At 38.8% G+C, this 12,272-nt stretch overlaps 1 protein-coding gene across 1 annotated transcript in view; it reads right to left on the bottom strand.

Moving 5' to 3' along the window:
* Positions 1 to 1,134: 1,134 nt before the first annotated feature.
* The window catches only part of mettl15 (methyltransferase 15, mitochondrial 12S rRNA N4-cytidine), a 49,772-nt gene continuing 38,634 nt past the window's right edge, over positions 1,135 to 12,272 (bottom strand). The window contains exons 3-5 of the mRNA XM_069662163.1: positions 9,810 to 10,001; positions 8,030 to 8,208; positions 1,135 to 2,209 (exon numbers count right to left, since the gene is read on the bottom strand). Of these exons, the coding sequence (XP_069518264.1) occupies positions 1,779 to 2,209; positions 8,030 to 8,208; positions 9,810 to 10,001 (802 nt within the window). The 3' untranslated portion in view covers positions 1,135 to 1,778. The remainder of the gene's footprint in view (positions 2,210 to 8,029; positions 8,209 to 9,809; positions 10,002 to 12,272) is intronic.

The following is a 12,272-nucleotide window of genomic DNA, read 5'->3' as shown; positions in this document are numbered from 1 at the left end:
TAACGTTAATATTAGCTAGCTGAATGTTAATGTAAGTTGTTGTCTAATGGTAGCTAGTGGCTTATCAAATGTGTTGTGAATATAGTCAATGCTACTCCCTCTCAACATTCACTTAGTTACTGAGCCAGGGAGGAGGGACAAACTTGCCATCTTGTGAATTGTGTGTAACCAACATCATCTGACAAATTCAATAATTAAACCTTTAATGTTCAATGGATTTGTATTAAAAATACTCACGTACATCGACGGGAAGAAATCACTTCCTGACTTCTGGTAAAAACGGTGGCTGAACAAAAGACCACTTGAAAGTGTCAAAAGTTCACCTTTAAAAAAAATATATAATTCATTAGATAATATGTTAATTTAAGAAAAGCTTTCATCTCTCCCATGTTTGTTCATTATTTTCTACTTACACGAATACAGTAGTGTCACACATCAGTACTATAGTCATGAGTAACATGTTCACCTCCTGATATGTGATTAACAGTGTGATTCAGTAAAGGTCATGTGGCCATAAAATAGAAACTAAGCACCAAATATAACATTAACTTACATCCACTGATGTCAAAAGGGAGGGACATTCAAACTCTGGATATAGCATCATTTCATATTAGATTAAAACAGCACATAATTTTAGACACAGCTAAATGTTACATGCGCCATTTAGTTTCCAAGGTAACGAGGCGGGTATATTTAGAGTGTACTAAACTAAGACAGTGGAAAAAAGTGTTAATAATCTTGATGGAGCAATTACAATTAGTCAAAGTCAAATAGTAAAGATCAAAACACCTCATCTGCTTCCAGTCGAAGGTGAGAGAATGTTCAAGAACAAGCACCCCGCTCATTCAGCACCACTTCTGACACTTGCGTCACTGAGTATTTAGTGGCAGTACTGATTCACATGGTACAGTAGAGGTTTCACTTGAGCTGCTCATCAAGGGAGGTTCAGGGGAAATACAGACGTCAATGGGAAGAGGTGTTTTTTTGTTTTATATGCTGAAGCATTTAGCTGCTATAAACGCCTACTTTGGTGTTAAACACAAACAATGCAATAAATTCTGATAACACACGATAATTAGAAGAAAATAAGTTCAATGTGGAATTCTTTATTAGAAAAAATGTGTACACTCAAACTTGAAACAGTTTTGAAACAACACAGTGAGAGACATCAAATCATTTTGATTTTCTTTACATTTTTTAACAAAAGGCGAACAGCACAAAGGGTGTGTACTTTTATTGGGGTGTAAAGTGTTTTTACCACAATAACATTATGTAACAACAACAATATTTTGTTCTTGTTTTGAATGTACATTCAAAGTTTTTCAGTGATAACTTCTCAGTCCGTTTGCGATTTGTTTATCTGTGTAATCCCAATCTAAAAAGTCTAGTTTTCCTTGCAGATTTGTGCAACATTTTGTAACACAGCGGCTTTTATATATACCTACCAATGATGAGCATAACCAGCTGTGATACAAATTTTACTCTAAATAATTTACAAAAAACATTTTACTGTTTAAAAAAGACTTGAGAATTAGACCACAAACTTAATAGGAAAATGTTGACAAGGTAATAAATCAAGAGAAAAGTAGGGTTGGGTCATTTTCTCACCTGGTTCTATACGCCGCCCCCTGCTGGCCATTAAAAAATGTAGTTTTAAGGCACGTCCAAATTGGCCACTTTTTTTAAAGCCAAGATCAGAGGTACCTCTAAACCCAGGGTCTCAGCTTTGGTAGACTTAACTTAGACACAGTTCATATATGAATCCAAAATGAAAAAACTTAACGCCTGAGAGCTGCCCTAAGTTTAGCAGAGCGTCCTCGAGGATTGTCTTTAACGTCCTCCTTTTCTGGGATGATCACTTTTCTTCGTAGAGGAAGCCAATAAAGACTTCCACCATCTCTTTTTTCATCCACCAACTTTCCCTTCCCCGTGCTTTGCTTCCTGGGGCTAAAGTGATACTGATCTAGATTAGACAGGTCCGCATCTCGAAGGAAACGTTTGACCAGTCTGTCCTCTAGCGAGTGAAATGTGATCACGCAGAGACGTCCTCCAGGTCTCAGCGCTGTCCGAGCCGCACGAAGGCCTGCGTGAAGTTCGTTCATCTCATCGTTCACAAGGATACGGAGGGCTTGGAAGGTCTTGGTGGCCACATGTGCCGGTCGGTGAAGTCGGTCTTTACGTGCGTAGAGGACAGCAGCAGGAAACGATCCTAGAGACAAAGAAATGGTCAGAGTGAGGGGATCTTGTAAATACTTAATGAAAGTCTACTGCAATTAAAAGCACAAAGAATAATACCAAAAAAATAATTTAAGTCTCAAAAGAAAAAGATCTGCAACTTTATAGTAAAATAATAATTGAGACGTTGATAAAAGCAAGAATTCAGGAGACTAAAATATGCAGGTGGCCAGTTTTAAGGCTGGTACATGAAGTAGATTAACAGATTATTTGATGGACACAAAGTTAATTGGCACCTATTTGGTTCCATAAAATGTTTGGCAAAAATACCAAACAATTTATGGTATCAGCTTCTTAAATATGTGTAAATTAGTTGCTTTGTTTCGTCTTGTGGGGATGCAAACTGAATATCTTTAGACGACAAAACAATTTGATGACATCACAGATTAACTGAATAATAAATTGTTAATTATAGCCCTGTCTAATTTCAGTTACATCAGCTGCATAAAATCACAACCAACTGCACTTTGAGAAAGAAAGTCCAACTTAAATTCAACATGAACACTCCCCTTTTAACTTTTTTTGGGCTAACTTTGTAATTTTAGCAGTATGTCTAAGGAAATGTAACCTCATCTTATTTCCTGTCATTATGCTTTTGCATTTCCTACACTACATTCACTCGCATGCTAGCTCGCTAAATTATCCTTAGTGGCTTTAAGACGCCTACAGTAGCATTAATTTGGCGTCCATGTTACTGTTGCCTAGCTGCAATGTTTTCTCGCAATTCAACACCTTAAAAGCCGAGCTTATGGTGTACACTTTCCGTTTCGTAACCGAGTTTCATTCATCTGGGAAATAAAGCACATGTGGATGGGTGTGTGGGCATTTATGAATTTCAAGCCAAAGACAGAAGTTTCAGACCAGCAATTAATGTTGGCTTTTTATAACATGATGGTTTTTTTATTATAATATTATGTATATATATATATATATATATATATATATATATATATATATATATATATATATAATAAATATTTTACCCTTAAACTCTCACACTCACACTAATCTTGATTATGAATAGTTGTCAGAGTTCTATGAAGTACAAAGTCCGAATGCGAAACAAGCCAAAACTAGTTCTGAACAAGTTCTGGGGCCAAGAGGGTCACCTCTTCAGAAGACTATACAGTCTACATTCATATAAAGGACAGGAGACACTACTTTGGGTGAGAGTCTGCACATTTTCCAGTTAAATTGTAGGAGGAGTGAAGGAGGCCATCTGTGTCAATCTGAGTCACTGCCATACCACTTATCAGCTAGCACACCACCAAACCGTACCTTGAGTCTTGTGACTGAAGACTCTCATGCGACCAATGACTCACATATGACCTCAACAACCCACAGGTGTTATCAGTGTGTTAATATGGCCAAAGAGGGTGGGTCTGGGATCTCAGGAGAATAAAAGAAGAAAAACTATTCAAGAATAAAAATGATTCCTCCAATTAAAAATAAAAATCCAGCTCCCTTTGACTCAGTACTTCTACATATGCTATCTTCTGACTTAGGCATAGTAGAAGAGTTTATCTATTGTTAAAGGAGCAGGGGTTATTAAATGTAAGCCTAATGAAAACAAAAAAGAGATGCCAAGACAGAGCACAAAAATATTGTGTTTGAATAACATATACCAGCCAGTAAAGCTGGTGGAAAGAGAGCTGCAGCAGGGCTGAGTGGCAGGTCCATCAGAGGCTCTGTGCAGGGCAGATGGAGGGTGGAGATGGTGTTGATATGTCTGATGTGTCACCAAAACACGGATGTAAATGAAGCCAAATGCCTCTCATGATCTCTCAGCTACTGAATGCCAAGTTTAAGTTAAATCTCACTGAGCCCATGATTAATATTTCCTGTGCCCTTATAATTGTTAAAAATATCCAAATATTGTGGGGTTCGTATGCAGTCTGGCTGGTGCTCTCAGTGTTGATCTGCTTTCTGGAAAATAAAAGGTGCTTATAGATTTTGCATATCCTTTCTCTTTATACAAAATTTGGCTTCTGCAATTTCTTGAGGGATCCTTCTTTGGATGAATGCATGTGCATTACAGAGGACGGTACTACTGACTGCAGGCTTGAAGAAAAAGCTTCAGATGCCAGGAAAACTGCTTTTACAGGCTTGTGCACCAGATTGACAAAAAACATGCAGAATGCAGAATGCATCATAATGTAGGCACAAAAAGGTTAATTAAAGTGTATATGAGAGGCTAAGGACAAAACCCTGCTGCACGTAAAAGTTGGGGAAAACATTAGATTAATATAAATACTTGTTTAGAGTTTGCAGGGCCCAGATTGATCATCTTATAACCACCACACAGAAAGCTAAAGCACAGTTAGACACTTATATAGACCTACAGAGAAACTGCAATAAATAGAGAAGTGAGTGATGTGGCATTTCTCTCCTCCTGCACTAAACAGCCCGAGGTGTGACTCACACTGCAATCAATACAATGCCTGCACAGCAAGGACCAGCCCTGGTCTGGTCTCACCGAGCCGTGTACTCTCTCTGAAATTCACCTTTCAAATGTACAACAGACAGATCCATGGAGAAAAGGAGAGATTAAGATGTGTATATAAAGGGGGAGGGAGGTAGTTAAAAGGGGAGCAGATAATTGTGAAAGTATTTCATAGGACAACACTGAGCATGGACAGTGCAAAGCTCTTGCAGTGCTCCATCTTTGTGTTATATCTTAAGTCGCTGCATTTGATGTTTATAGCTGTCATCAACAAAGGCAACAATAAGATAGTTGGAAAAACAGCAGTGCTGGATGGTTTACTGTTACTGGCCAAACAAAAGCTTAAAGTTAATGGAACGTAGGAGTTTACAACTCCAAGTCAACAAACTTCAGTTCTCAGTCAGACAAGACAATTACACATTATAGTCATTAATGTGTCCTCATTAAATAGTTGGTACGGGTATTTTGGCGTAGTCACCACATGTCACTCTAGTTGACAAACTGTTAGCATGCTAAATACATAGGAATATGCTTGTGCTTGGCAGCTACTATCGCCTACCAGGCAAGTTAGCTGCATGTTAGCACGCTAGCTAGCTTGGTTGTTAACTGTGCAGCAACTTAACATAAATAATAAAAAAATATTTGTACCACCATTTTTGTCTCATTCCTGAAAACAACACCTCTTTTGCTTGGCAGTTTAAACTCCAGCAGAGCATGTTTGAATCAAAACTGCATGGTGTATAGACGCTAACATGATAGCTTCTTCCATTAAAGACTTTCTGGCTTTTTTCACATTTTAGTCCAGGGAATCATAACAAAAATAAACTGTAACCATAAAAATGTCTGTTAAACCAAGCGCTTATTTAAAAGCAGTTTAAAAAACTGATGCTATTGCCATTTTGTTAAGCTCTGGAACAAGTTTTTCTTAACATGTCTTTAATTTCAAATGGGCAGTGATAGCATTTATGCTAACGTTGAATTAAAACAAGCAGGTCACCACACATGTTTACTTTCACAATTGTTGCTCTGGGTGGAAATTTTCATTTGGCTTGTTGGCGTCTAATTTAAGGCATGTGAAGCATGTCCTTCCCGCTGGCTACACACACACACACACACACACACAATTAAATACAGGGTGATTAAGCCCTTTATTGGGTTGTTGTGTTGAATGCATTTGGTGCTGTAATTCAGGTTAAACGGATGCTTTTGCTGAATTAATTCCTGCTGTCAGCGTTAAGAGGAGTAAAAGTTTCCATTTAGTTACATGTTGGGTTGGATTTGGCAAAGCTGCTCTGCTGTATTTTCATTGCTGACTATGAAGGTACCTTTAAATAATAAAAAAACTAACCAGTTCAGGGATTTTTGTTCTGACCTTCACAGCTGTAAGACATGGCGGTGTCTCCATGCCTGCCTCTGTTATGTTAATGTTAAATCTTTAGGTCACTTACATCTTTTTTATGTCCTCCATTAAAGTCTGTAGGTGTTCAACTTAAACTCTGTATGCACTAATGTAGAAACATGCTTATACACATTTTTTGTCAGATTTGAAAAGCCGCATCATGTTCCTGTTTTAAGAATCTAAATCCAACATGAAACAGGTTGAAGTGCACAATAAGTCAACTACGCACGGCTGTTGCTTTTTGTAGAGCTCTTATTATATCATATATCACTTCTATTTGCAAATCATGAGTTATAGCTTACTTATTATTGTTCAACGTCAGAAAAGTAATTAATGATTTATAAAGCTGCTACTGAAATAGACTTTGATGAGATAGATAACAGAACATAACCTCACATAAAAGAATGTGAAAAGAACAAACACAGGGTGAGGAAATGTGAATGTAGATTAAAACTAAGCATGATTGTACTGAAAACCAAATGAGGTTTATAAATGTGATACAAGGCCAATCATCTCACTGACCTCCACACCCTTTCCTCAAATACAACGTGAAAGTGACAATGCCTCCTGTAGCCACGTCCATGTAAACTCCAACTGAAGATGGTTAAAGTTCATATTTTAAATGGAAATATTTACAGTATAAATATGGGATATATTAGTCGGGAATATCCTGAAATTTAGTCCAGTCTTTGGCAGCATTCAGCCTTTGTACACTTAAATAGATTTTTGCATATGCACTCTTTCCATCATTGTGTACGGATATACGTCTTTGCATGCATTTGATTCAATCTGCTTCACTACTTCTTCAATATCAGAATCGCTCTGATATTATTTATTGACAATTTATATATTCTATAATATTTTCTGGGCGTACTGTGAAGCCCGTAAAGCCAGTATCCCGGCCAATACCTTCTGCTCTGGTCACTTTTTACAGTCTGAATTCAGCTGCAAGAATGGATTAACAGTAAAGAGTCATTGTCTATGTCTAATCTCTAGAAACAAATATCTGCTATGCAAAACACTTTTAGCTAATAAAAAGCAAAATCTTTGTCAAACAGGTTTGGAGAATGCAAATCTACCAATAAGTGCAGCCACTACATCCGCACAGACTGTTTCACTGTATACAACCAAATTCAGCTCATTCGCAGATGCCTGTTAAAGAGATTAGAAGTGTAAGAACAAGATGTTTCTTATATTATGTCCTAATACCACCTTGTCCCTACATTACCCTCCACCCACCCGTCACCATCAGTGTCATAACTGTCATAATTTCCCCCCTGCCCTTTTTTTAGATCCAGACATCTCTGATTGTTCTAAATAAACATTCGTGGTGACTCGCTATGCTTTTCAAAAAAAGATTAAACAGCTGCTCTTACTCACACCTGTTCTCCCAGGGTGACACTGACGCACATACTGCTCTGTGCAGCAAGTACTCAAACGACATCTCAATCATTCAGCAGCTCCAATCCTGAGGCATACGGCTAAAAAAAATAGAATCAATGAAGACAACAATATAGCTCCAGATTTATACATGAGCGTGTCATGCGTATTGGTATATTTTGGTGTTTGCATTGAGGCGTGTGTGCATGTTTGTGAGCAGAGAAACGGGGGGGGGGGTAAAATGAGGGGAAACAAAGAAAGCAATAAAAGGCAACATGGAGGGAGACAGAAATGTGCTGCTGTGTGTGGATGCTGTTTGTTTTCCAGGCATTAGCCCGAGCAGTTCCTGCACCTCAAGCTCTGTTTTTTAACTTTATATCTCAAAGGAATGTGAAAGAAAAGCACCCAAACAGAGGCAGGAGAGAGGAAGATGACTGAGGTCACAGTCCGCGTAATTTTCTGAGACACACATGTCCCACCGGGAGACAGCCTTAATAACTCCACTCGTGTTTTATTTTCCCTCGCAGCCACCAGAATTCTGCGGGGAATTTATCAGGAGAGTGTCGAGCTACCTGCCACCACGCTGGCCAGCTGCTGTGTCCGGGTGATGGGGTTGACACGGCGTGCCTCCACAATGGCTGAAGCTATTTTCCTGGCGTGTCTTTCTTCCCCGTATGCAGTGAGGATGGATGCAAGAGCCTGTTGATCTAAGGTATTCACAACGTCAGCAGCGCAGGGCATGTCGGGGTACCTACGCACAAAGAGAAGCCCAATTAAGCTGCTTGACGTCATGTCCTTGCTGACAGTGGCGAATCCTGACAACTCTGAGATACAGCTGAAAACCTTTATGGCTGACAGTTGTGAGTAGAATGATTGTGAGGGGATGAGAGGAGGGATGCAGCTTTAGCAATAGCTTATAATGGGGTTATCTTGGCTGCTTGCTTTGCACATTATGCCGATATTGTGAAGTGATTCATATATAGTCCTGAAATAATTAAGGAAGCATTAAATTGCTTGAGAGAGAGGGAGATAGAAAGACATAGAGAGAGAGAGAGAGGGAGAGAGAGACTTAGGCTTGATAGATATGAGAAGCGCATGCATGAATCTGCAATGGGGCTTCAGATTACACTGTCACACTTAAGTGGTATTACTCATCAACATTGAGTAATATGGAGTTATAATGCTGGCTTATTTTCATTTTTATCAAATAAAAATGAAAATGAGGAACGGCATTTTGTTATCGTTTTAAAGCTGTAAATAATGTGTAATCTTAGTGACAATTTGGAAAATATTCATGAAGTATAGCTCGACTGATTCTGGATTTTAGAGGACAATACCAACAGTGATAATTAAGAAAAATATGAAAAGACATGTGTTGAGCATGTTTACATTTGATAAATAAACGTATCTTTGCTCTCTGGTCCGAGGTTTAAAATGTGGAAATAAATTCATACTTGGAGTTTTTAGAGAGCCATTTGTTGTAACTTATCGGCCAATTCGTCGATACATATCTAAAAGGAATTCATAAGTTTACCTTGTAATGTTTTATGTTCATGATTCTGTCATACAGGCACATCAAATCAAATATACTGCCTCTTTGTGCATGTGCCGCCTGAAATCGATTATTAATTAAATGTCTCATCTGTTTTTTGCTTTAAGTCAATAGGACCATTAGCAAGAACTAATGAAAACAATATGAGAGTATTTTTAATCTGTTCCTACATGTTTAAGGTATGTCCAGAAAAGAGGGTGTCAACGCAAGGACTAGGGAGGGAATTGATTTCATGGTTATGAGAAACCAAGACAACCAAAACAAATATTTATTGTTTTTTTGGGGGGCTTTTGCCTTTATTCGATAGGACAGATGAAGAGAGGCAGGAAGCGTGAGGAGCAGAGAGAGGGGGATGACATGCACCAAATGATCGGCTGGAAGTCGAACCTGCGATCTGAACGTCGAGGACTGTAGCCTCTGTGCATGGGGACCCTGCTCTACCAACTGAGCTAAGCCAGCGTCCCAATGTCTATTGTTTTAATAAAAAACACACACTTTTTTGTAATATCGGATTTTTTCCCCCTTTTTTAAATTTAATTAACATATGTAGTAGAAAATATGTGAGGCCCAAGCTAACCTATGTATTGGTAGCCCACTATGGCTATCCAATTAGAAACAATTTGACTTTGAATTACTGCTCAAATGAGTATGAAATTTTAAGGCACCAGCGGCTTTTAAACCTTATTTAATAGCTAATTTAAGCATAATGCTTCTATGTCCTATTTTACAATGCAGCATTATTCATCAAACGTAAAAAACAAAACATCCAGCAGCCTTAATGTTGGTTGCAAATCTCTTACCTCTCTCCGTCCATTCTCATATCCAAGGGCCCATCCTTGCTGAGGGCGAAGCCTCTCTCTGCCTGATCCATTTGCATGGAGGAGCAGCCAGCATCCAATAGGGCTGCATCAATGCTGCCTGGCTTAATGTTCATGTCAGACAGCAGGGCCTCAAGCTCACTGAATCGGCCAAGTAATGGCTTCACACGACCACTGAGGAAAGGATTAGGGATAGAAATATTGCAATTAGACATTTGTTTATTCATGCATATGACACAACTGTTGTCAAAATACTGGGGTTATTGGCCAGTATTTTGTGATGGGGAAAGAGTGAATTTTATTGTCATTAAATTCGTTGACAAAATATTCTTTCAGAAGTGAGAAGAACATGGTATGACACTAAAAATAAAGAGAATTCAGGAAAAACATATCCTTTCCACGTAGAGTCCAAGCCTGGTGTTTTAATTGTTTTACTTGAATACAGTGAAATGTTTGGCTAGCTGGTATCAAACACAGTACAGTAACGTGGAAGAGGACAAAGGATAAAATCAGAACTAAACAAAAAGCGGAAACAAGTTGAAAAAAATAATGAAGATAAAAGATAATGTACCATAATTGGTACAAAATATAACATAGGGCTGAGATGTAGATAAAGACACTAAATATTTTTAGTGTAACCAAATGTAACCACATGCTAATGAAAGATCACTGCATCATCAGCATACAGGAGACAAACAACTCTTAATATTAGGAGGTAAGCCATTAATAAGGACGAAGAGTAGTGGTCCGAGTATGCCTTCCTGAGGCACACCAACCTGAATAACAGAGGGGAAAGAGGTTACATGGTCATTTTTTGTTACATAACTAAATACGAGACAATCTTTAAAACTAAACTGCCATACATCAAGTAAAATTTGAAAAGTCCAATGAAGACTACTCCATTTTGCTTCATTGATGTCACCTGTATTAAAGGAAGTGGGCATGAGTTTACTAACAGGACTAGGTCAAAACCTAGTATGTGGCTGACCGCATCAGGTCAATGTGCGCTTTTGTAGGCAATGTGTTACAAGGACTGTCCTTATGAGGCCGATGACGTGTTTGAAAGCAGGTGCGGCTGTGGACGTAGGTGAGGACACCAGAGGTCCAATATGCTCCGTGATCCGCCAGTGCGATGTCGCAACTCTCTCTCTCTACGGCTGTGAAAGTACCGTCAGTCAGTCAGTTACTCAGTCAGTCAGTCACATGACCCCGGCAGTCAGCCACAACAAAATATAGCTGTAATTGTGATGGATTTTAAAAGGGAGCTAAATCCGACCAACAGGGGTATTGCTTCATTAGTTGGATCTGCTTTCATTACTTGTTTATGAGTGGGATACTCTGTTAGTGCTTGTTCCTGAGTCAGATCTGGATCGGCTCCAAAATCTATTGTGTTTTCACTTGACCCATGCCTCACCCTTCCAGTGTCATGAAAATAGGGCCAGTATGTTTTCTGTAATCCTGCTCACAAACAAAGAACTCAGAAAACATAATATTATTTATATAACAGCCGTTGGGGCATCACATTTAAAAAGGGGTTATACATTTTATCTTGTTAACATTAACAAGGACAAAAACCAAAAAGGCTGTGCCCCTGCACTTGGTCTGCCTGTGGGCATATCGACCAAGTTATCAATCCAGTTGCAGTTCACTGCTAACTCCACTACTGTTGCTACTTTTGTTCCATCTGTAAAATAATAAGTTGAAAATCCCATTTGTTTCCTAAACACATATCAAACAGATCTGATGGGTTACTCTGCCATGATTCTCCACGTCCTTCATGTCACAGTTCATTATTTAAACTTTGCCCTGCTTGTCTGCCTCTCACCACTTACTGTCTTATTGTGCTCCTAGAGAACATACACCACTTTTTGTGATATTGCATTGAGTCTATTAAAAATATTCTAAGAGGGTTTTCAATTTTTTTTTCATATCTATGTTTTTATTTAACCATCTGCTGCCGGGTACGACCTCAGTCTGATTAGCTGATCACTGAGCATCTCCACTGGAGCAGTTGGGGTGTTAAGAGCTGTGCACAAGGGCACCTCAGTCTGTGACACGACTCAGGTAATGAGGGAGCAGGCTGCATTGTTCTTTTTTCTTTTCAAACCTTAAGAGCACAACTAATGGGAATAATAAGCCTTTAATTTATGGAAATATTTTTCCATTCCATGTGTACAGCATCATACATACATGTAGAGAAACAACACCTGCACTCTACATCAGGCAAGTCAAGGTTATTTTAGGCAGACATGTTTGTTGGGATGCCATGTGAGATATATGATTCAATGGAAACCCACAATAGCCTGAGTAGCCTTCCAGTCAACCTATTAAAACCAAATCAAGTATTTCCTCGGAAGACGATTTACTCTCTTTGCTGGCCGAGTGAGATCCTTCCCTGTCACCCAGCGAGCAGAACGCTGAATACTCAGTCAATTCCTCATGCAC

This window comes from Semicossyphus pulcher, unplaced genomic scaffold, assembly GCF_022749685.1.
Source record: "Semicossyphus pulcher isolate SPU_LCO1_2020_fin unplaced genomic scaffold, fSemPul1.0.p SCAF_1, whole genome shotgun sequence".
Lineage (NCBI taxonomy): Eukaryota > Metazoa > Chordata > Actinopteri > Labriformes > Labridae > Semicossyphus > Semicossyphus pulcher.
The sequence above is the reverse complement of the archived record's forward strand: the minus strand, read 5'-3'. Positions and strand labels throughout refer to the sequence as shown.